At 37.3% G+C, this 24,681-nt stretch overlaps 1 protein-coding gene across 1 annotated transcript in view; it reads right to left on the bottom strand.

Moving 5' to 3' along the window:
• Nucleotides 1–1,991: 1,991 nt before the first annotated feature.
• LOC109108370 (laminin subunit gamma-1-like) overlaps nt 1,992–24,681 on the bottom strand; it is a 55,033-nt gene continuing 32,343 nt past the window's right edge. The window contains exons 2-28 of the mRNA XM_042776147.1: nt 21,059–21,363; nt 17,658–17,788; nt 15,106–15,272; nt 13,546–13,734; nt 13,224–13,341; nt 12,954–13,052; nt 11,510–11,646; nt 11,236–11,358; nt 10,946–11,135; nt 10,390–10,502; nt 9,994–10,215; nt 9,371–9,559; nt 9,040–9,285; nt 8,163–8,316; nt 7,928–8,070; nt 7,635–7,813; nt 7,382–7,538; nt 6,806–7,011; nt 6,622–6,701; nt 6,403–6,540; nt 6,122–6,266; nt 5,882–6,031; nt 5,574–5,688; nt 5,155–5,354; nt 4,870–5,028; nt 4,686–4,785; nt 1,992–4,040 (exon numbers count right to left, since the gene is read on the bottom strand). Of these exons, the coding sequence (XP_042632081.1) occupies nt 3,784–4,040; nt 4,686–4,785; nt 4,870–5,028; nt 5,155–5,354; nt 5,574–5,688; nt 5,882–6,031; nt 6,122–6,266; nt 6,403–6,540; nt 6,622–6,701; nt 6,806–7,011; nt 7,382–7,538; nt 7,635–7,813; nt 7,928–8,070; nt 8,163–8,316; nt 9,040–9,285; nt 9,371–9,559; nt 9,994–10,215; nt 10,390–10,502; nt 10,946–11,135; nt 11,236–11,358; nt 11,510–11,646; nt 12,954–13,052; nt 13,224–13,341; nt 13,546–13,734; nt 15,106–15,272; nt 17,658–17,788; nt 21,059–21,363 (4,412 nt within the window). The 3' untranslated portion in view covers nt 1,992–3,783. The remainder of the gene's footprint in view (nt 4,041–4,685; nt 4,786–4,869; nt 5,029–5,154; nt 5,355–5,573; nt 5,689–5,881; nt 6,032–6,121; nt 6,267–6,402; nt 6,541–6,621; nt 6,702–6,805; nt 7,012–7,381; nt 7,539–7,634; nt 7,814–7,927; nt 8,071–8,162; nt 8,317–9,039; nt 9,286–9,370; nt 9,560–9,993; nt 10,216–10,389; nt 10,503–10,945; nt 11,136–11,235; nt 11,359–11,509; nt 11,647–12,953; nt 13,053–13,223; nt 13,342–13,545; nt 13,735–15,105; nt 15,273–17,657; nt 17,789–21,058; nt 21,364–24,681) is intronic.

Below are 24,681 nucleotides of genomic sequence, written 5' to 3'. Positions count from 1 at the left end.
TATAACTGCACTGCTATTATGACATGAACATGGTTTAAATATGCTGTACACTCTATAGACTTTCGATCTTAAAAAATATTTTTGACTTATTTGCAAATAATTGGTGCAATTATGATTTTGATTTTTTTGTTTTTTATTTTTTTATTGTTATTAATCTTGGGATTTCAAACAGGGTCCAGGGACCCATAGAAGACCACAAGAGGGTGCTATAGAAGGTGCATGGACAATTTGAGAAAGATTTTACAAAATGTATTTTTTTTTTAAGTTATTAATGTCAACTATACAGGTGCTGGTCATGTAATTAGAATATCATCAAAAAGTTGATTTCACTAATTCTATTCAAAAAGTGAAACTTGTATATTATATTCATTGATTACACACAGACTGATATATTTCAAATGTTTATTTCTTTTAATTTTGGTGATTATAACTGACAACTAAGGAAAATCCCAAATTCAGTATCTCAGAAAATTTGAATATTACTTCAGACCAATACAAAGAAAGGATTTTTAGAAATCTTGGCCAACTGAAAAGTATGTACATGAAAAGTATGAGCATGTACAGCACTCAATACTTAGTTGGGGCTCCTTTTGCCTGAATTACTGCAGCAATGCGGCGTGGTATGGAGTCGATCAGTCTGTGGCACTGCTCAGGTGTTATGAGAGCCGAGTTTGCTCTGATAGTGGCCTTCAGCTCTTCTGCATTCTTGGGTCTGGCATATCGCATCTTCCTCTTCACAATACCCCAGAGATTTTCCATGGGGTTAAGGTCAGGTGATACCATGGTCCTTAAACCAGGTACTGGTAGCTTGGGTACTGTGTGCAGGTGCCAAATCCTGTTGGAAAATGAAATCTGCATCTCCATAAAGTTGGTCAGCAGCAGTAAGCATGAAGTGCTCTAAAACTTCCTGGTATACGGCTGCGTTGACCTTGGACCTCAGTGGACCTCAAGTCAGCAGTCTTTCCCATGATTGTGTAGCCTACAGAACTAGACTGAGAGACCATTTGAAGGCTTTGCAGGTGTTTTGAGTTAATTAGCTGATTAGAGTGTGGCACCAGGTGTCTCGAATATTGAGCTTTTTCACAATATTCTAATTTTCTGAGATACTGAATTTGGGATTTTCCTTAGTTGTCAGTTATAATCATCAAAATTAAAAGAAATAAACTTTGTAAATATATCAGTCTGTGTGTAATGAATGAATATAATATACAAGTTTCACTTTTTGAATGGAATTAATGAAATAAATCAACTTTTTGATGATATTCTAATTATCCAATTCTAATCGGTCAAAAGTTTGTGATTAGTAAGATTTGTTCAAGTATTTGAAGGAATCCTCTTATGCTCCCCACAGCAGCATTATTTTGATCAGAAATTCAGTAAAAATGTGAAATATTAAAATTTTAAATAATGGTTTTCTATATTAATATATTTCAATATGTAATTTGTTCCTGTGACGGCAAAGCTGAATTTTCAACAGCTATTACTCCAGTCTTCAGATGGAAGAAGATCACATGATTCTTCAGAAATCATTCCAATATGATCTGGTGCTCAAGAAAATACTTTTTATTTATATCAGTATTGAGAACAGTTGTGATACTTAATCTTTTGTGGAAACCATGAAACCATCCATGCTAAATAAAAGAAAATAATAAGAAAAAAAAATTACTGATGGCAAACTTTTGAACTTAACACTTTATTTATATTACTATTCACTTCTGCTTTCTAAAAACTGGTCAAAAATCATGTGAATAATGTTAATTATTATATTCCTTTGGAAGCCCTAGCATTTAATAGAAGAAAATAACCATATATATATTAATGTAAGTGACTGCCAAATCCATAACTGAAAAAAAGTATGCATTGTCGTAATATCTGGAGATTCTTAACTTTAAAAAGTTTGAAACCCGCTGTTCTGGGGCACTGAATCACACTTCACACTACCGTAAAAAGTAGAAACAAGAGTAAATGAAGCAGAGTAACACATCAGTGAGTCCTGTAATAACCACTGTTTATTATTCAAATGTTACGATTGAATTTACAGGCAAATAGGTAACAAGCAGACGTGTGTCAGGTCCTTTGGGTGAGTGTTTGTCAATGCCTTGATTAAAACAGAGGGAAGGGAGTCTTTAAAAACCATTACACTCTCTAGAACCAAAGGACCACATAAAGACTGTGCAGCAAACACATACTCTAACTACAGATCACAAATACTTGATACTTTATAAATTAAAAATACTGTTTTATACATAAACGTGTACGTGTTGCACTTATGTCCACAGTGGTAGAGAGGAGAGGTCTAGATCTAATCTAATGCTTTATAGTGGCACTTTCCATAGTTCAATCTCTCGATAAGTTGGCTGAGGAACTGCTCAATTTAGCAAACCTGTAAGACTGTAACTAAAGGAACTACGGATGCAGTAACTGAAAGAAACAAACAAACCGTGAAATGTCCTAAACCATTATTTGGACTTCAAAAGATCTCTTTAACTTAAGATGCAATGTCCACATTTCGAGGATTACGTCCAAGTGTTTAGGCACTAAAAAGATGCTTTACCATAGATTAAGCTTACCATCTCATGTAAAGCAAATCATTCTGATAAATAGGAAATATTCGAAAAATATGCAGATGTCTGGGGGTGTGCAAATCAAAGGGTCAAGACATTACTTATCACCATCCGCTGAAAATTAGCCACAAATAAAATAAATGATAGAGCTATGATGCAACACTGACCCATGTATACAGGCAAGCGTATTATACCACAGAACATATATATATATAAAATTATATATATTATGCAGAAGTTTTGGCTGATTTATTTCTTTTTTCTCATGAACTGATGAGGTGGCTGGTTGGGTCTTGGATTCAAAAATCAGCCGTTCCTGAATCATTTAAGCATATTTACACAAATAACAGTTCCTCAACTCTATATTATAATAAAAAAAGAAGAAGAAGAAAAAAAACAACATTCAGACAAAAATATAACATTTGAAATAATTATTAGCACCAGTGTATCAGATAAAAGTCTTGTTACGCCAGTGTACAAAGTTGCATAGTGTTTTGCTCATGTTAATGTGTTTCGCAGGACACCTGTAATAAGCAGCAGCGTCTGAAAAATCAAAACAAACACAAAACTGAAATGTGTCGCAACCATGAAATGTATGAAGTCAGCTGAGCCATGCAGGGACTTTTAGTACTGAACAATTTATATACACATGAACTGAAATACTGGATTTATGTGTTCGACTCACTCTCAGTACCAAATGTAGCACGAGGGGTGAAGAAGATTCCTTCACTGTTAGCTTTGAGCGAATAGCGTTAAGAATGATTACGTAGTAAACGGCCTCAAACAAATGTCTTGGCTTCTGATTAGGTCATAATTTTGATTGGTTGTAAAGACAAGAGATTTGAGAGGAAGAGCTGGAAGTGGTGCAGTCATGAGGGTTTAACTCGAGGCCCCTAACAGCTCATGCACACACAAATATAGACAAACACACACACACACACACACACACACACACACACACACACACACACTCTCTTCACATAGCATTTCTGCATATCAAAAGATTAAAAGCTGCTTTTGTCTTCTGTTTGTAAAACATGATTTCGAAGAAACGTACAGAAAATACAAACAAACAATAACCTAATAAAAGGAAATAAAATGCAAGTAAAAGAATTTGAAACAGAACCAGGCCTGTTTTGGTTGAGAGTGGTGTCGGTGGAGAGGGATGCTGAAGAACACAGGGAGTGTAAGGCAGACGTAGCGGTGTGGCGTGGAGAGGTTAAGGCCGCTCTAGAGATGGAGTGTTGAAGCAGCCTTCTGGCAGAGTGTTTTTGATGTCGTTGAGGTTAGCGACGTCCTTTCGAATGTCTTGGATCTGACGGTCGTAGTCGCTGATCATGTCCTCCTGGCTCTTAGCGATGTCGTTCAGTTCCTTCAGCTTCCTGTCCAGCTCACTTTCTGCCATCTTGTCCTTGGCATCTTTCAGAGCTTTTTCGATCTGATTCAATTTGCTCAGATCCACCTTATCGATGTCACCTGGAAGAGGATAAGGTGGTGTTATTTTAAGGTGTGTGTTACACATTTCACAGAAGTGCATTCTTCTTGCTCAGTATAACAAGGAAAATAAAATTAGCATCAATACCAACAGTGGTACTATCTAAAAATGCTAATTTGTACTATATTATTTATTACATTATATAATATAATATTATATTATATTCTGAATTAGCTTTTATTTTTATACCTTCAATTTTCATTTTAATTTTGGTTAAGAATATAGTAAATTAGAATGCGCTTTTGTCATTCTTATTTTTTTATTTTTTTTAAATAAATATTCCTATTTGGCTATTTCATTTTAAGCAATTTTAGCAACTCAAACCTATTAAATTTTTTAGTTCATTTAAAAAAGCAACATTTGTAATTTTCATTCAATATTTGTATTTTATTTCATCTTTATTTCAGTTACTGTAAACAATTGTGAATAGTTTTAATTAGTTAAAAATGGAAAAAAACTCATGATAAGCTAGAATAAAATATCATAACGCATAACGCATCTTTAATCAGGCATCGAGGAATGTAGATGAAATCTTGCATGATTTCAAACTTTTTTTTTTTTTAATTATTGGTTATTATGTCTGCCACAAAAATGTGGATTATTAATCGGCAACTAAAGTGTCTTACCGAGCTGCTTTAATAATTCATTGATTGTGCTCAGCACTGTCCTGACAGCATTTTTGGCTTTTCTGGCATTGCCCTCAGCTTCCTTAGCATTATCAGATGCCTGTGAAGGAGAGCAAAGTTAATACAATGTCTATAATATGGTTTTTAAACAAATCGCACACATATAGTCAAGGCCATAACCCACCATGGCCGCCATCATCATGTCTGCATCTGCCTCGGCTTTCTTCTTCTCTAGCTCTTTCTCAGCAGCTGTGAGCTGGTCCATCATGTCATTCACCTTTCCATCCAGTATCTTGGTGTCCTCAAAAGCTTTTTCTGCATCTGTCTTTGTCTTTTCTGAACCCTAATTTAAAAAAAAAAAAAAAAAAAAAAAAAAGCAAATCAAATAAAGGCACAGTTTGATAAGAACACGGACATCCCACAACTTTTGTATGTTTTTAATATTCTTCATCTGAAACTCAACATGTACCTTCTGCACATCCTTAGCTATTTTCTCAGCTTCCTCTGCCTTCGTTTTAGCTTCTTTAGCATCTGTAGCTGCATTGCCTAAAGCTGACTCGGCCCGTCGGGTCTTCTCATTGGCTTCATTGATTGTCGCGTTGATTTCTGGGATTCGCCTTATGGCATCCTCAGCAGCAGTTCTGTTGTCATTGACTCTCTTGTCAAAATCTAAAAGAAAGACACAAATTTGAATAAATAAATTTTTAAACACGTATTTACTTTGATGTTTAGATCTCTCTCACTATATATATATATATAGTTATTTTCTTATATATATATATATATATATATATATATATATATATATATATATATATATATAATATTTATTTTAATTTTAGCATTATAAATAAAATATATTTTACACAATGACCCAAGACCTCTCACCTTTGAGGTTGTTCAGAATGTCCTTGGCCTCCTTGAAGGTAGAGATGCCTTTTTTTGCTGCCTCCTCGGCCAAGGCCTTTGCTGCGTCTGCGCGTGCCAACAACTGATCAGCCGTCTGAAGAAGTCAGAAGTGGAAAGAGAGTTGGAAAACACAGAATCGTTGAGTTTTTACGCTGCTCTCTTCAATGACTTGTCTGGCTAACATTCAGAAGGTCAAATTCTGCACTTACAAGTAATTTACTGTGTTTATCATGAGCATAATTACTTACAGGAATGAATAGCAATACTGTGGGGGAACAAGTATGTACCTGTTGCTCAGTTTTTCCTTTTTCCAGTAGTTTGCGGACCTCTGTCTCTTTGCCCCTCAGGTCTTCTCTCAGGTCATTGTACTCCTTCTCAGTCTTGTCTACTAGTTTGTCCAGGTCTGATGCCTCCTTCTTTATCTTATTGGCCTCATCCTGAGGGAAATTCAAGAGACGGGATTATAGATGCATCCATGTTGATTGTGCAAATTCAGCAAGAATTATAAAACATCATGAAATCAGCACCTCTAATGTTTTGGTGTCGATTGGGGGCAAGCTGGTCAGGTTAGCGTAGATCTTCAGAGCTTTGTTTCCTGCCTCTTCTGCTTCAGCTTGTACTTTAGCAGCCTGTTTCTCCAGGTTCTTGGCTAGATCCTTTGCTTCGACATATCTGCACACATATGAACAGCATTCTAGTTGTAAAGGATGACCATCTGCATTTTAAATATTTGATACTTTCCTAAAAACAGATGACAGAATATTGACAAGACAAGAAAGTTGCATAAAATGGGATGTCCAAGACATACTTCCTGTTGAGTTCATCAATGTCGCTGCTTGTCTTGTTCTCGCCATCGAGCGCCTTCTTCAGCATATTATAGGCCTTAGTGGAAGTGTCATTGGCGTCCTTCGCGATCTTCTCAATCTGATCTGCATCTGCTTTATGTCTGTGCAAACAGCCATAGAAAAACGTTGAATATGTGGTATGACAAATCATTATTAACACAGCATGAAATACCGTAACTCACTTTTCGGACAGTTTGCGGGCTTCCTCTGCCAGAAGTGTCATATTGTTTTGATCTCCAGGGGTTGTGGGTATTTTAATGTCCTATGGGAACAGACGATAAGGATGAAAAAAAAAAGTATTGTCAACTTAGAGACATTTTAATAGACTCCACTACCATTAGCTATAGAAATAGATAGAAATCTCACCACTTTACTGATGGCCTCCTTGGCTTTGTCCAGCTCCTCTCTAGCGGTCTTGATCAGGTTCTCTGTGTCATGGACTCGGTTCCGTGCTCGATCTGCCTGCGTTCCTGTGTTGTCCACTGTGTTCTTGATGTTCTGCATTCGATTCCACTGGTTGTTCAGGGTCTTGTTGATGTTGTTTAGACGGTCCAAAAGGCCTTTATCCACTTCTGTATTATAATAGTTAAAGATGACAAAATAATAATCATGTAAATTGAAATATATCTGCTCTATTATTGTTCAGTACAAAAAATATAAATAAAATAATAATAATCTTATATATATATATATATATATATATATATATATATATATATATATATATATATATATATATATACATATATATATATAAAATATAAATAAAATAATAATAATCTTATATATATATATATATTTACCTTAAAAAAATTGTTTTTCTTATTTCATATAATTAATTAATATGATGACCTATTAATTTTCTTAATCTGAATTTTTTTTTTTTTTGTGTATTAAAACTATATGAAATATTTTGAAACTTACTACATTGTCAGACAATACCTTTGCTAGCCTGAGCCTCTTGCAGTAAGTCCATTATTGTTTTCTCTGCCTCCTTCAATCTTTTCTCAAAGGCTTTGTCACCCACTGTATTCTCAGTATTGTCCAGATTATCAATCAAATTCTGTAGCTCATGAAGCCTCTGTCTCTGCTGGTTCACCTGTACAGAGAAAAGAAAAAAAAAATTCAGAGGTATCAGAAGTGCTCTGTTCTATTATCAAACATAAAGTCCCGTGTTTATAAGATGATCTCTTACCTTGTCTCGGACCAGGCTGTAACAGTTAGGACACTGCTGGCAACCTGGTGTGGAGCGGTTGTAGAAGTAGTTCTCCTCACACATGTCGCAGCGCGCTCCCACGAAGCCTGGGCGACACTGACAATGCCCGTCATCCTTGCACTGAGCAGACTCTGACCCTTCTGGGTCACAGTCACAAGCTGCAAAACCAAACCAATGGTAAATGGAACAAATCTAAGATATAGGATAAATTCTAAAGCAATTTTGCATTAAGTAGAACTGCTGTAGTAAGACAAAAGAGAAGGACACCGTACGTTTGCAACCCGACGGACTGAATCCAAAGAAGTTGATCTCACAGCGATCACAGTGTGGACCTGTGACCCCAGGCTGACACTCGCATTGGCCGCTAAAGATATCACACTGACCGTTTGTGGAGCCGATAGGGTTGCAGTTGCATCTGAGGATAAAATTTGAAAGATTTGTTTTAAAAACTTGCAGCTCTGTTGATACTGTATCAATAAGAATGAGAGAAAGAAAGAAATCCCATACCGTTCACAGCCCTTGCCGCTCTGAAGGTTGTAGAAACCAGGCTCACACGCACTGCAGTCTCTGTTAATGACATTGGGAAGACACTGACACAGACCCGTCACCTGAGAGCAGGTCGTCTTCTTGTCCACTGTACCGTACGGAGAGCACGAGCACGCTGCAGAGGTGGAAAAATAATTGTTTAAAAATAAAATGATTTATATATATAAACTATGAAATATTATGGTTGTACTTTATTTTACAGTACGTGTACTTACATGTACTTATAGTGTACTTACAATGTATTTATCAAAGAAAGTTCTGGTAATACAAGCTAACTACATGGGTTAGGTTAGATTTAGGGGTAGGTTCAGGGTTAGTACCTAGTTATTACATAGTTATTGTAATTACTATAATAAGTACATAGTATGTACATGAGGAACAGGACTGTAAAATAAAGTGCCACCAATATTATTATATTTAAAATTACTTTTCTATTTTAAGATGACAAAGCAGAATTTTCAACACCTATTACTTTAGACTTCAGTGTCACATGATCCTTCAGAAATCATTCTAATATGTTGATTTATTGCTTTTCTAATTATTATCAGTGTTAAAACACAGTTGTTCTGCTTAATATTTTTGTGCAAACAGGAATCTTTGACTAGTTCAGTAGAACAGCATTTATTTCAAAATCATTTGTAATGTGTAATAAAGTGTCTGTGTCACTTTTGATGAATTTAATGCATCCTTGTTAAATACATTTATAAAATTTTTAATGGTAGTGTATGTATATATAAAACTTTCTTTAAGCTTACATGACCTGATTTTTATACCTCTGAGAAAGTATTGTGAAATAAACCCTTTAAAAAGTAATAAAAAAATAAAAATAAACACTCACGTTTGCATTTGTCTGTTACATTTGCAGCAAGGGCATTGCCGTAGAAACCCTCTTTGCAACGGTCGCAGAAGACTCCGGCTGTGTTGTAGATGCACTTGAGGCATTCGCCTGACTCTCGGTTACAGTTGCCTACAGCATTGGGGTCGATGTTGTTGTTGCAGCTGCAGGCACGGCACGCCCTGATTGGACCATTTTCACCAAGAGGGTCCCCGAAGAAGCCATCATCACATAATTCACACCTCTTACCTGGAGACAGTTAAAGTTGGAGATCATGTGCTGTATTATTTACTATATTGAATCTCTAAACAGACTGAATGCTCAGAGCCCGTACCTGTGGTTCCAGCTGGGCAGTTTGTACAGACCACCTCTTTGGTCCTGGGCACCACGGCACACGTGGCACCTGCTGGGCAGGGACAGGGTTTACAGTCTGAAGGAGAGCCGACCATAGGGTCACCATAGAACCCGTCCTTACACCTCTCGCAGCTCTTGCCGGCAGTGTAGTGCTGGCAGTTACAAAATCCTGCAAGTTTGAAACAAAGACACCATGTAATACCACATCTCACAACGTTTTATAAACACAGAGGAAAAAGTAGCACCACTACTCTGATTATTTCTGCAGTATAGTATGTATAGAGTGAATTTTGACTAAGCATGGCATTTTTAGAAAAATCCAAAAATATGTATTTTCACAACTCCGTTTTGGCTTGAATCTTAAAATGTAATTTTCCTATTGCTCACCCGTCTTTAAAGACCTTTATGGGTAAAAACAAAGTACAGACATCATCTAAAATATGGCTTTCATGTTGCATGAATTTAGAGCACATGACCTTCCGTAATGCCCACATCCAGATAATAAATAGTGAAATCAACATCAAGTCTCCTGAGAGCAGATAAGTAAATGATACATCAACACTGTGGCAAAGCAACACAAATAAGTCAGTTGTGATGACAAACCTGTCACAGGGTCGCAAGTGTCACTGTGTCCATTGCAGTTGCAGGGCTCGCAACTGCTAAAGCTGCCCAGCTCAGGTTGGCTCCTCCTATATCCCAGATCGCACTGCCCACAGTGCTGCCCCACGTAACCCTGAGGACAAGTACACCTCTCAACCCAACGAGCAGGAGTTCCAGAGCCACGGTGGGCAGTCACAAGGGACACGCTGTCTAAATAACCAGCACCTATAGCAGAAACATTATTAAGTTAGTTCAAGTATCATTTAAAATGACCTGAAGAATCATGCAACAGGGAACCCAACGTCACTGTAATCAAACTGAAATTAAAACACCTTCCTATTTTATCTTAATAGAATATCTAAAAACAAAAGCTTTGCTTCAGTGAATTAGTAGACGTACTTTTTGCACTGTAGGTTCCACGAATCATAACCGAAGTCAGATTGTGCAGAAGTTTCTGGAAGTCTGCGTGTTTCAAGTTGGGTTTCCAAGCATAGTCAGTAGTTTCATGGAGTCTAAATGACAAAAGAGATGATTTTTAACATTACAAGTACATCAGATAAGCTAACCATATGTATAAATCAATTAATCTGTAAAAAGATGAATGAGATGACTATGAATTTTAAGTATATTTATTTTTATGGCACAATGCATGCAATAAATGTCACTGTATTATGATGAATTTGACTTTTAATTTACAATGTGAACTTAATATTCATAGAAGAATCCTGAATTTTTTTTTATAAAATATTACTGAATAATGCTGAAAATTCAGCTTTGCCATCACAGGAATAATATATCAAAATATAATAAAATGGAAAACAGTTGTAATAATATTTCACAATATTAGTGTTTTTGTTGTATTCTTATGTACCTGAATATGTTTTTTTTTTTTTATTAATTTGACTTAAGCGATTACCAGCCCTAGTTTTACTAAAAAGGAACACAAAGACCTCACCTAAACACAAAGGTTTGTGTCTCCTCTCCTGGGTAGGAATTGTCCTGGGCAATAAGTGGCACAGCAACACGATGGCCGGCCCCCTCCAGCACAACGTCCTCCGCTGAGAGTCGTGCATCACGGTGCTGAATCCTGAAGTTCAGCGTGAGGTTCTGACCATAGCTCAGCAGCTGATTACCAAGAAACTTCTCTACAGTAACAAAAAAGAAAAAAAAATCCCAGATGATTAGACCAGTCTTATTCATGAAATCTTCTGCCCCTTTATCATACAGAGAAGTCTGCTATTATACCTGGAGCCACAAAGTAGATGGGGAAGTAGTCTTCTGAGATGAGTGAGATCTCTCGAGTGGTGGGTGACCACTGCACAGGAACGATAGAGCTGTCTCTCTGCTGTCCCTTCCAGCCCTCTTCATCTATTCAATGACATACATAACATATATTATTCATTCTCCATGTCACAATCCTTTGTAACTGTGGCTGATTTTACATTGGCACTATAAAACATTAGGAATTAGTATAAAGAGGATGTTGACACTATTGACACACTATTGGTTGGATACCTACCCCTGTCAAAAGTGGAGGTAACTTTGTGTATGCTGTAGCCATCAGCACTTTCACACACAGTGGAATGCTGGAAGCAGAAGCATGGAGTACAACCCTGAGGATTCTGGGGGTCCAGATTAAAGTAGCCCAGTTTACACCTAAGAGAAAGAGGCAAGAGTTTATTAGTAATGAGACAGCATGGCTGATTAATTGATTTGTAAAGTTCAGGGACATTTTAATCATTTAATTTAATCTTATAGCCCCATGTAAATACAATTATTATTATTACTGCAGTTTTATTTATTTCTCTTTTAACATATTTCAAAACCACCATTCACACTACTTGATGAACTACTTAATGAAAACTCATTGATGAACATTTGAATAATAATTTATTTTATTGTCACAAAAGGTGTAGTGAAACACACAAAGTGCAAGACAAAAGAAGGTTGGAGAGCTGGGATTATGCAAAATCAAAATGGAAATGATAAATTTTTAGGATGTATGTTTAAATTAAGGGTGCCAATCAAAAAACATCACATCCTAATTAATCAGTTGAATTAATCACAATATCAATATTTGTGGAGAAAAAGACAAATGAGTTGATTACAACACTGAATTGTTGCAATTACTGTACTTTATTGTAATGTTTCTTTTGCACTACCGTACAAGAATTTGTGGACAGTAAGTTTTTTTTTTTTTTAAGAATTGATTACTTTTATTTAGCAAGAGCACATTAAATTGATCAAAAGTAACAGTAAAGACATGTATAATGTTACAATATTGATTTCAAATAAATTCTGTTCTTTTGAATATTCCATTCATCAAATAATCCTGAAAAAATATATATACCATGGTTTCTACTAAAATATTAAGCAGGACACAACTGATAACAAAAATAAATATTCCTTGAGCACTAAAACAGCATAGTGGAATGATTTCTGAAGGATCATGTGGCACTGAATACCGGAGTAATGGCTGCTGAAAATCAGGAATCAATTATATTTTAAAATACAGCTCTGTGTACAGCTCTATTCAGATTCTGGGAAATCTGTGAAAGGGGCAAAATCTAGCAACCCGGGAACAATATTTTCTCTTCCATCTGACACTGAGAGTCCTAATTCTGTTTCTCAGACACACACATGATCTCAGAGGACTTTCCATAAGAAAAACAGTGTAGATGTCAGACGCCCCTTTTGAAATGTCTGTTAATAAAAGCTCTGACAGAAATCCTTATAAAAGAGCAGGAGTTGAAAGGTGGACGATCTTTATGGGGCTTTTGGAGCGTTGATGTCTGAGTTAATTCTGTTGATGACTCGTTTCTAATTTGAGAACATATTTAAACAATCTTAGTAATTATATCGTTTGTCATTGTGAACAAGTCAAGTATGGACAACACTAACAGCAGGGGTGTTGCCATTGTGTGTGAACGTGTGTGGATGTTTTGTAAAGTAATGAGTCTGACCTGTCACAGTTGAATCCATCCACATTTTCCTTACATTGGCAGCGTCCAGTGTGGAAATCACACTCTTGTGTGCTTCCGGCTGGATTACAAGAGCAGGGTCTGTAAAGGGAAAAGAGGGAGCATGAAGGTCAAGGAGAATGAATCAACTTTAAAGTCACTGATTAATGGGTCTGCAAATCAAATATATCCTTAAAAAGTCATAAAGTGTAAGAAAGTATTCCAGGTTGGAGGTTTAAGCCATGCCAGCATGAAGGAGTTAAAGCACTTTACCTGCAGCCTGCCGCAGTCAATGTGTGATACCCAGGCTGGCATCTGTCACACTTATCTCCCATCACTCCCGGCTTACAGCTACATCTGCCAGTGTTGTCACACTGGGTACTGAGAGAACCTGTAGGTGAAGAACCAGTAAAACAAATGGTTAGAAACTCGGCCCGTTTAAATTTACATCAAAACAAAATGTTAAATAGTGATGAAACCCTATTGGTTCCCTCACGTCACATCATTTTTCTCACACTGTTCAGTTTCTCTATTTTTCTCCTTGATTAAGATAAAAACAAAAAACAAAAATTGGTGAAGTATGTCTGTTACACACCAACAGGGTTGCAGCTGCAGGAGAGACAGCGCTGGCCAGAGGAGCCTCTGTAGTAGTTGTCCAAGCATCGCTCACAGTTCGGCCCATCCGTATTGTCAGCACAGTTGCGGCAGTGACCTCCGTGACCAGTGGCACGATACAACTCATGATCGAAGTAACATTCGGCACTTTTCCCATTACAGTTACAAGCTGAAACAGAGACAGTCAGAACTTAAATGTAAAAATTCCCTGGGGTGGCATTAATTGGACTATTACGCAGAGCAATCTGGAACTGAATTATGCAGATGTGGTTTGGCAATCATCAGGACTTCGAGTAAGATTTTCTGCTTGAGCAATTAGTGGACACATTCATGAGACAGAAATGGAAATAAGATGATGGAGGAGCAGGAGCTGTGTGGGTGTGAGAACACTGGCTCTCAGGCTGCTCTACATCAGATGTGCACATTAGTCATGCATTTCCAGGAAGTGCCTGCATGCATTCGTCCAAAGAATGGGAGGGAGGACCCCAGAAACCCCTCCATATACAATATAACTTTGGTTTAAGAAAACAAAAGTGACTCACTATGGAGAAGGTTAGTCTGTGCGGAAAGACTGCAGTTCTCTATGTACTCATGACGGAGGTCAAACAGGTGGGATTTTGAATCTTTCGAATCCTACTTATTCCACTGAATGCTGAGAGGACATGGATAGTTCCCCCCCAAAATGGGAAAAAATGTGTTTACTTATTTTCTACCCCATATGTCTTTTCAACCCTGCTCTACTAAAATTTTTTTTTTCCTGAAATACAAAAGGCAGCAGAAATGACCTTAGACAGGATTTTTAAGATTTTGTTTTCCGTACATGTAAAATAAATTGATTTCTTTGCTAGCTCCCAAAAGGACAAATATATCTTAAAAGTTCTTCATATGACTTATTGCCTGAGTCTTCTAAGTATATACATAAACTTTGGGGAACATAATCTTATTGGTGCTCGTATTTATTATTTTTTTATTATTATTTTTTTTTTAATTAGCTGAATCAGTCACATGACTTAAACTATCCCTTTAATTTTCAGCAGCCATTGCTCCTGTCTTAGACCCTTGGTGCTCAAGAAATATTTCTTATTATCATCAAATGAAAACTGGTTGAGCTGCTTAATATTTTTGAGGAAAGTTAAAAATAACAGTATTAATTTTAAATGTAGATTTTCTTCTAACATTATAAATGTCTTTACTGGATATTTTTGATTAATTTAATGCATACTTGCTAAATAAATGTAATAATTTATTTAAAAAATTGCACAGATCCCAAATTTTTAAACGAAAGTGTATATACACGCACATATTTGGAATATAGTGCACAAATCTGTTACAAGGTACAAAATACAAGGGCATGATATTCTTGAAGAATTAGAGCTTGGCAGTATAAAAAGGGCCATTTTTATTTATAAAGGTTTGGAATGATATGATGGTGAGTAAATGATCACAATTTGAATTTTTTCTTTATAGGAGGAAAACCAGTGAAAGCAAAATTAGTCATTTTTTGAGGAAGAGTTGACTAAACACTGAAGACCAAACTTACACAGACACTCGTTGGCGTTGTCAGTGGTGGCTCTCCTCCAGGGACGGTCATTGTAGAAGCGCTTGCACACATTGCAATCTGGTCCCTCTGTGTTGTGTTTGCAGTTGCACACCAGCTTGCTGCGCTCGTTCTTCACACACTCGCTGGCATGGCCGTTACACTTGCACCTGGGTGGGGAGGGAGTAGGTAACAGACCGGTCAGGTGCGAAAGGGCCACCACACAATGATAGGGCACACTTACTGTATGTGTACACATCCTGCCGTTGTTGTGCGTAACACAAACGTGCCGCAAAGCTGTTCAAACACAGAGCTCTGACAATGTTTGTTGAGCCTATCACCGAAATGTCACTGCACCTTTTTTTTGAGATTGAGTAGCTGATGTCTGTGTCTTTATTTTTTGCCCATCTTTTGATACAGCAGGCAAGAATATGCAGAAACATGGTTCACGGTGTGTGTGTTCACTACTGTGTGTGTGCACTCGGATGGATTAAATGCAGAGCACAAATTCCGAGTATGGGTCTAATGTTTTCTTAGTGTACGCACAGTGACAGTGCCACCTGGCATCTGTCCGTGGTGCGACAGAGCACCACTCACATAGTTTTCCATTAAATCACATTATTTTTGTCCCAAATGTTTGTTAATGCAGATAATAACATCATCCTATGTTGGAAGATTGTGTATTGTGCATTTTCAGTAAAACGTTTGTCTCTCTGTGCCTTAAATAAAGTCTGCATGTTTCATGTAGAGAGAGCTTTAATAATAAAGATCACACTTCTCTTTTTTCAAACTTCAAACTCATTGATGCTACTTTCATTCTTGAATTGAACTTTTGCCTGTTTGGTGATTAGATTAACTGTTTTGGATTACTGTATTGAACTGTACGTGACACGTCTGATGTGCGATACCTGTGAGTTATCCAAGAAGCAGCGCTGCGCTTAGCGTCCATTATTAATATATATATTATTTTATTATTAATATATTATTTATAATATATTTCCAAAATGCACAAATATATGTACAAGACTGCTTGCCATTTTTTTTTATCCATTAAGGCGGCAAACTAAAATGAAAATGTATGTACGGCATAAATTCTGAGATATGCATTGAAAAAGTCATGTGATTGAATAATACGCACAAATGATTGGCTACTGTTACTTCCTTAAACCATCTATTTGCTCCCACTTAATAAAATGTATAACATTTATTAAAAGTGTGTCAGTGGCTTTATCTTCAATTTCTGTTTTTCACAACTTTGCGAAAATTTTCTTTAACATGGGATGAAAACACAGCTTTTATTTGCAAATTCAGCTCTTTTTCTCTTTTTTTTTGTTGCATAAATTAAATGTGCAACTTGGAGTGAAAGCTACACAAAATAAAATGAAAGATACCCTGAAACATGAGAAAACTAGTTCCAAATCTTCACTGCAAAAACCAATTCAGTGTCATAGTTTGGGCACAAAAACTTACTTGTACTCAACTCCACTTGAGCACACAGCAACGAACATATTCACCAATAAAGACACCTTGGCAGAGGACTCAGAACAAGAGAGGGCTTGTGCAGTTAAAGCCAACTCTTGCACATTGTCTCAGGTGATCCTTGGCAAAGCATCATGGAAAAGGTGACGTGAGGAATAATAACTTGGAGGACGTGCACTCATCGGACATGCAGTCTTCCCTTATCCTAATATATATTTATCACGGATACAATAAAACTCCCAGGATGGTACGTTTCTGGTGATCAGATCACTTGAGGAACATACGGCTGTCCGTAAGCACTGATGTTGAAGCTGGACAGGAGCCCACAGGCCGTAAGGGAACAGGTGTAAATGATTATCTGCAGCCTCAGCCTTGTTCCCTTCCCTTTCCAGACTCTCTGCCCGCCCCACTCCAGTTCCACTGCGCTCTATAATCCAGCACTCCCAGGCAGGAATGTAGGGAATGTGGGCTGTGTAATGGAAATCTGCTCCATATTTCAAACAGTTTAAGGTGAAAAGACATGCAATGATGCACCTAGAGATGTTTCACACTTGCTCGACAGTGCTCTGATCCCTCATACGGGCTTCTTCAGCATGTCCTTCATCTCTAAAGCTCACTGTCAGAGTTTATAGATTCCACAGACAGAAAGTAAAAAGGTAGTTATTAAATTGTTGTGTCTAGATTTAAGATAATTGCATAGGAATTCATTGTTTTGGTCCTTTTTTGCATATACAATTAAACAAACTGGTTAAAACAAGGAATTCTATTAACTAGAGGCTTGCTGTCACAGAGAGTGAGTTTTCCCATGCAGAAAGATTTTAAAATGAAGCAATGCATCCCAATCAACCTATATCGCTCAAAGCATGAAAGCTCACACTGCAACGATCTAATCTTTCAAAGCGGTGGTTCTTTTCTTTTGTTTGCTCAAAGACTCATATTTCGGGTCACATGTCCAGCATTCCAGATGGAGCTGTTGATATCAATTGTCTGAATACCAGGAAGATATGTGAATGCATCATTAAACTATATGTTGACATATTAACGCTGGAGAGCGAAGCAACAGAGTGAAAATGTACCTTCCTCCCACAGCGAAGTCAGAGATGGCATAGTAGTAGGATTTGAGAACTTTGGGATCATTGAAAACTTCATCTCCGAAAGTGTTTAATCTGTTCAGGGTCACTCTGATGTCCGTGGCAGTCACCCAATCCTGACAGAGAGAAACGGAATTACAAATTAGGCATTTAAAAAAATAATAAAATAAAACAAAATGAGACAATAAAAGCAAGAATGTAGATAGAGAAAGCCCAGAGAAGACTAGCTCATTTTTTGGTAAGATAATTTTTTGTTGTTAGAGAGAGGGAAGAATTCTTCCCATCTGTTCTATGTGCAGATGTCGAAAGAAAATACATCCTCTGGCCTCTAATCTAAACAAAACCCGCGGGAGTCACGTTGAGGCACTGTAATGTCTGTAGAAAGGTTTCATGGGAAGAGAAAAACACCAGTGTGATGTTTAGCATGTAAATGTCATTTAGAATAATGCCGCACAGTACTTGCAGTTGAACTTTGCCTTGTTTGTGGCCACATGCTGGGAGTGCCAATGGAAACAATCTCAGGAACCAACGACAACAGGACTCAGACCAAGACTTTAGTCCTGTTTTTGAAAGCTTTACAAGCGTTTCCTCTAGTTTCACTATAAACGTTGTTATTTTACAAGCAGGGCTGACAGAATAACACAGGGGTCAAAGTGGAGCCAGGCAACCCTGTAACACCAGTGAACATTTTCAGTCCACCAAACCCCTGCTGGAACTGAGGAGGAAACATCCTTAAGTCATTCTGACACCTTATCCATAGCAGACAGCCGTGATTTAGAGCATGTTCCTGTTTGGGAAGACAGCCAAAGATACCACAGTTCTCTTCCCCTAGAGAAACCTGCCACATAAACACTGATTTATCCCAATGAAATATGAGGATTATCACTAATGATCAAAGCTAGATAGATTAGGGATGGACAGTATAATCCAAATCTTCTGTCAAGGTGCGAGTAATTTTATATCACTATTACTGTATATCACAATTTTATTTTTCATAATATTTTATCTGTAGTGTCATTTTAGCTGTAACTTAAAGTGAAATGTTCCATGTTTATAGTGTTTCTAAATTACTATTAAAATAATATACATTTTATAATAATCCATTTTTAAAAGATTTAAAAAATCTTTACAGCACTACTACGTTACTCGTGATTAAAAGCAAAAGTTACTCAGAACTAAAATTATAAAACAGATCATTTGGACTCTAAATTCTGCAAGGATGGTGTTAGTAGAGTCTGAATATAGCATGTCAAATGTTTGCACTATTCATAAGGTCATTTTTTGAGCTTGACAGTTGTAGTCACCATCCGCTTTCAATGTCTGGAAAAGAGCAAACAGGACTCCTATTGTATTTCACGGAAAACTTACATCATTTGTTTTAAGCAAAATGATGATGACAGGATTTTCACATTTGAGTGCACTTTCACTTTAACCCTTTTCAGCCCCCAAGAAATGAGATACAACCAGATCTAACCATTAGCACTGCTTGGAAACACAAAAGAGAACATCTAAAACTAACAGCTAATTATCAACTTATGATATTAATGACAGATGATGAGTTCAACACCTAGTAACGTGTTGAAACTGTTGGCTGTGCTGAGGGAGCGGGAGGCGACGTAGTACCTGGACAGCGCAGCACGGGTCTCACAAACACACCCCAGCCTGCCTGCCTGCATGCATCAATTCAGCCATACATCATATGCTGTCCACCCACTCCTGCTCATCTCTCACACACTTAACCTCTTTTCGCCTCCCTGTAACCACGGCAGCATCTTGTTTTGGCTCGGCATGCAGTGCGCTTTCTCTGCCTGACAACAAATTCCATAGTCAGCACACGGAAAGACTGACTCAGCTCACATTGGGTTGAGCCTCTGTCTCTTATTCAGCTAACTAGTCTGAAAAAGGTTTTTTTTTTTTTCTGTGGTTGTGGTCTCGGGAAATATATCAAGTTCTGGTGAAATGAAACAATGTAACACTTATTCAGCTAACTAGTCTGAAAAGGTTTTTTTTTTTTTTTCTCTGTGGTTGTGGTCTCGGGAAATAAATCAAGTTCTGGTGAAATTAAACAATGTAACAGTAGGATTTCTGCATAACAGTAATCCTGTGGTGTGTAATGGGCAGAAACATGTCGTAAACCAATTTAAAAATAAAATTCATGCTTTTGTGAAGCAACATAATAATTGTGCAATAAATAAATTAAAATAAAATAAAAATATATATAAAAGTATAGCACCAATAAAAAGTTTAGGCTCAAGAAGTGTAAACAAACAAACAAACCAAAAAAAAAAAAAAACAACAACAGCAAAACCATTTCCAACTGTAATGAGAAAAGTTTCTTAAGCAATGAATCAGCATATTAGAATGATTTTTGAAAGATCACGTGGCACTGAAGAGTGAATAGCTGCTGAAAATTCAGCTAAGAATAAATCAAATTTTTAAACTGTAATAACATTTCACAATATTACATTTTTTTTTTTGATCAGGCAACTGCAGCCTTGGTGAGCGTAAGAGATTTCTTAAAGGTGCTGTATGTAGGATTGACACCGAGTGGATGAACTAGGGATTGCAGTCCAAATTCAAAATACTGGAGAGGGTTTTTTTTCACCCGGCCCCTCCTCCTCACACTTGAGGCACACGCAGGTTGCCAGATTGACGACACAAACAGGAACGAGCACACTTGATGATGAATGAAATGAAATATGCAGTGACACCTGGCAACCCAGGATGCTGAAATGCAATTGGGTAAACTGGCAGTGGGTGGGTTTCACAAACCAAAACAAAGATTTCACATTTTCAAAGGAGAATAACTGACTGTAGCATTGTTTTTCAGATAAACAAGTATGTTAACTTAGCATGTATCTTAAATATCTGCAAACATATTATGGCATTTTTATGCTTTAGTAGAGTCAAAATCTTACATACAGCACCTTTAAATCTGTATTACTATTTACTACATTACTAAATTGAAACTAAACAAACTCAATGTGCCAATCCTACTACTATTTTACTATTACTTTATCAATTTTATCACTTTTATCATTATTTTCTGCTATTGCAGTTACAATAGCAACTTGTAAATGGAAATGTGTTTTATTGTAATATTTTCCAAATACTAATATCGCTCACATGCAAACACTTTTGACGAGCTGTTTGTTTGAGGCTGTGGAATGTTACTCAATCTGGACAGAAAAATCTTGGAAAAGTAACTTGGCCGCAATCACACATTACAACACAGCCACACATCTGGAAACGGAGTTTTCGATTCCCACTTATAACTTTGTTATGTCTGAGACTGTGACTGATGTGAACGCTTTTGGCTTCATGAGTTAGAGCAATCAAGGGAGGGTGAGTGAGAGATAAAAAAAAAAGACAGGAGACTCGTTTACCTGCAGTACAGGGCTGTTGTCGAAATTATATTTGCTGGGTCGGCCCTCGAGTGTGGAGAAGGCCACGTTTCCTCCGCTGAGCGGTGAGATGTCGCTAAACTCATCTGTGCACAGAGCCTGCTGCTCGTCCTCACCAGTGCGGATGAAGCCGCGGTTGATCTTGCTGTAGGTCTTCTCGCAGGAGCCGCTGTAGTACTGGTAGGGAATCCAGGGCCCATCTTCACTAGTGCGCTTGTAGATGGCAAAGCTCTCAGGACGACTGGTGTGAAACTTCAGACGCACATAGGTGATGTCGAAAGCCTTGCCTAGAAGAGGAGAGAAGGCAATATAAGGCACTGAATACTACAGTTTAATCTTCATTCCTTCAAAACACATTGAAAGCACTGAGATTTAACATCGTAAAGCATTAAAACAGAGTTGGATGGTTCATTACCAGTCTAATATATAAATGGGAAATGCAACCAATTTTAAATAGTTGGGGTGCAGAGTCGGCACGCATTGCATGGGAAAGTTTGAGATAAACATATGATCAGGTATGGTGAGGATATGCAGCATAGGTAAACAAAGAAGTGAGATTAGTGAGATGTGCTCTATAATGTACAGAGAATGCCAGGCAGATATCACACAGATATACTGGTAGTAGTGTCTGCTAACTAAAGGTAGAACAGAGTTCAGATAAAGCGGAAGATGACTGGATACCATAAGCTCTCTTTTCTAAACAATCTGTGCTTCGGTACGGCCCACTAGCAGATAGAGCTGGATTCAAGGACTGGATAAGACACTAAGTCAGCACTGCAGGTGCCAAACATACACGCATCTCTGAAAGACTGCACAGAAAAAGGGATCAAGGTTAAGCAGACAAGACTGATATTATACACAGCTGGCGTAACGCCATGCAAACATAACCTTGTTCCACAAAGTGCCTGAGAGCTCCTTCCTGCCTGATAAGATCTGCAAATCCATGCCCTCAAATTTCCATTGTTCTGCTAATTTTTTCCCTCTAGCTGCTGAAATAATCAGGGCTGTAACCACCTTAGAAATATGAGGGGGACTTCCCAATTTCCAAATGATTGTGACATAATATTTTGGTGCATTATTTATTCAAAGTATAATGAAATGTATAATTGACAATGACTTGAATGCACCACTTCTACGATGAGCAGGTTTTTAATTGATATTTTTTATTTAGATTAGTTCAGGTTGAAAAATGTCAGGTGGTGTTTATGAATTTATTTATAATATTTCAAAAAATATATTTTTCCCTTAAAAACAATTTAAAGATCTTTTTAAAAACAATACGTATTCAAAATGTAAAGAAAAAAGTTTTATTTGACTTTTACACCACATAGTCTACCTTTCAGTTTCAGAACCTGGCACTTGTTTTAAACTAGTTTATGTTTTTAAATCTCTCTTTTTAATCTCTTCTTTTAAACACTATTTTTATCTCTCTGCCACTACTGTATTCATTTCATCATCAATCACCCTGAAATCCTTCTTTTCACTATTTAAAGCATAACATGCAAAAAAAAAAAGTCTTGTAAAAAGACGAGCATAATCTCTAAACTCTAATCTCTTTTTTTTTTTTTTTTTTAATCTCTTTTTTTTTTTTTTTTAGTTTTTTGTTATTTTTTTGTTTTAGTCTGATTTTCGGGGTCTTCTGGGGAATTATATGGAGCTTGTAAAGACATATTTTTGCATGTCTGAGCAAGCTGTGTGTGTTTGGGAGAAACTGGAACCGGGGGCCAAATGGAAATGGTATGGAGAGACATCATTTATTTAGTGTGAAGAAAATGACACCATCTTTCAGCAGGGCCACGGGGGGCCCTAAGTTTGCTTTAGCTAGGAATTTGCTCTCCAAACAAATCCACAAAAACTAGGGACAATGTGTGTTAAGTAAAAACACAGAGATTGCATCAAAAAGTTAAACTGCAGCTAAAGCAGGGACTGATTTAAAGCAATGACAAAGAGACTCGTACCTTGCAGCAGTTTCTGAGAGTATTATGGCTGTTAACATGAAAATGAACTTGCTGACTTTTAGGAGCCCCCTGCACACATCATGCTGTCAAGGTCAAAGTTCAACAGAAGTGAGAGAGATTTTTACAATAGGGCGTGAGCTTTCTGCTTTTCTGTCAGTGAATAAGTCGACAATGCCTCAAGTAGTGCTTAACAAACAATGACTCAAAGGTGAATCAAAGACTTCAAAGGTTCATTCACCAAAAAATAGCTAGCTGTCATGATCCTAAAAAATATTAAAGGGGACATCGGATGCCCATTTTCCACAAGTTAGTATGAATCTTTAGGGTCTTCATGAAATATCTGCAACATACTTTGGATAAAATTCTTCAATGGTCGTATAAAACGACACCCTTTTTACCTTGCTTTGTTCACAGCGACCCTTTTCAGTGCATGTCTCTTTAAATGCTAATGAGCTACAGCTCACCCCAATTTTTGAGTGAACTTGCACTTGCTCTACAGAACAAAAAAATAGCTTAAAAAAAATGAACACTCTGTCACCATTTACTTTCCCACATGTTGCTCTAAACCTGTATGACTTTTTCTTCTGTGGAACACAAAAGAAGATATTTAGGAAAATATATTTTTGTCCATACAATGACAATTGTTTTGGACCCCACTGACCTTCATTGTATGGGCAAAACCATCTTTTGTGTTCTACGGAACTAAAGTCAAATGGATTTGGAACAACATGAGGGTGAGTAAATGAAAGATTTTTAAATGTTTTGGCAAAATATCATTTTAAGATTGACCAGAAAATGAAAGATTTTTGATGTTTTTTTTACAAAATCACTGCATTGGCTCCTGCAAAAGAGTGAAATTGACGACGGTCACACTCATGAAATAAGACAATATTCCCATGCATGCACACTGGAAAATTCCCGGATACAAATTCAGACAGCGAGTGAAAGGTATGTTCCAGCAAGAGTTTTATCTAACACATGTCCATATTTCTCATGGACCTTTCAAATTCTACTCCTCTCTCAGTGGACAGCTTACTCTTACTCATAACCCTTATCCAGATGTTTTCAAGCCATGATTTTACCTTAATTTGTCTCTTGATCATATAGTAATTGACTGCAGGTAAGGTGCACTGAAACAAAGACTGGGAACGATTGCAAGAACACTGGGCCAAAAAAGGACCATTTCCCATTTAAGTCCTCAACCCAACACATCCACATATGGCACTGCTACGCCATGGATCCGACAACACCAGGATGACTTTTAAAACCTAACACCCAAACAAATGCAATGCCTTAAAACATTCACAAATGAGTCATATATGTACTCCGCTGTCAAATAGTGCCATCATTGATGCCTCACCTCTGAAGTCTCCCCGGCATCCTTGCAAAACAAGACGAACCAAATTTTTTGGCAAAGCCGTGAAGAAATGTGCCAGAAGCTGGCTGAGAGGAAAACAAAAAAGTTCCTTCACGTAGCCAATGCACTTCAGGAAGACAGACAAAGAGCACTTGAGCACTGACTCATAGTGCTCACTGGAGCAGTGCTGGAGCTCAAAAGCATGACTGAAGCCAGGGCACACATGAAGAGGAAAGGGTCAGGCCCTGTGGGGGACGCTGTGCTGGATGGTCTTTGAACTTACACTTGAT

Source organism: Cyprinus carpio, chromosome A2 (assembly GCF_018340385.1).
Source record: "Cyprinus carpio isolate SPL01 chromosome A2, ASM1834038v1, whole genome shotgun sequence".
Lineage (NCBI taxonomy): Eukaryota > Metazoa > Chordata > Actinopteri > Cypriniformes > Cyprinidae > Cyprinus > Cyprinus carpio.
Note: the sequence above shows the minus strand (reverse complement) of the source record. Positions and strands in the feature narration are given on the sequence as shown.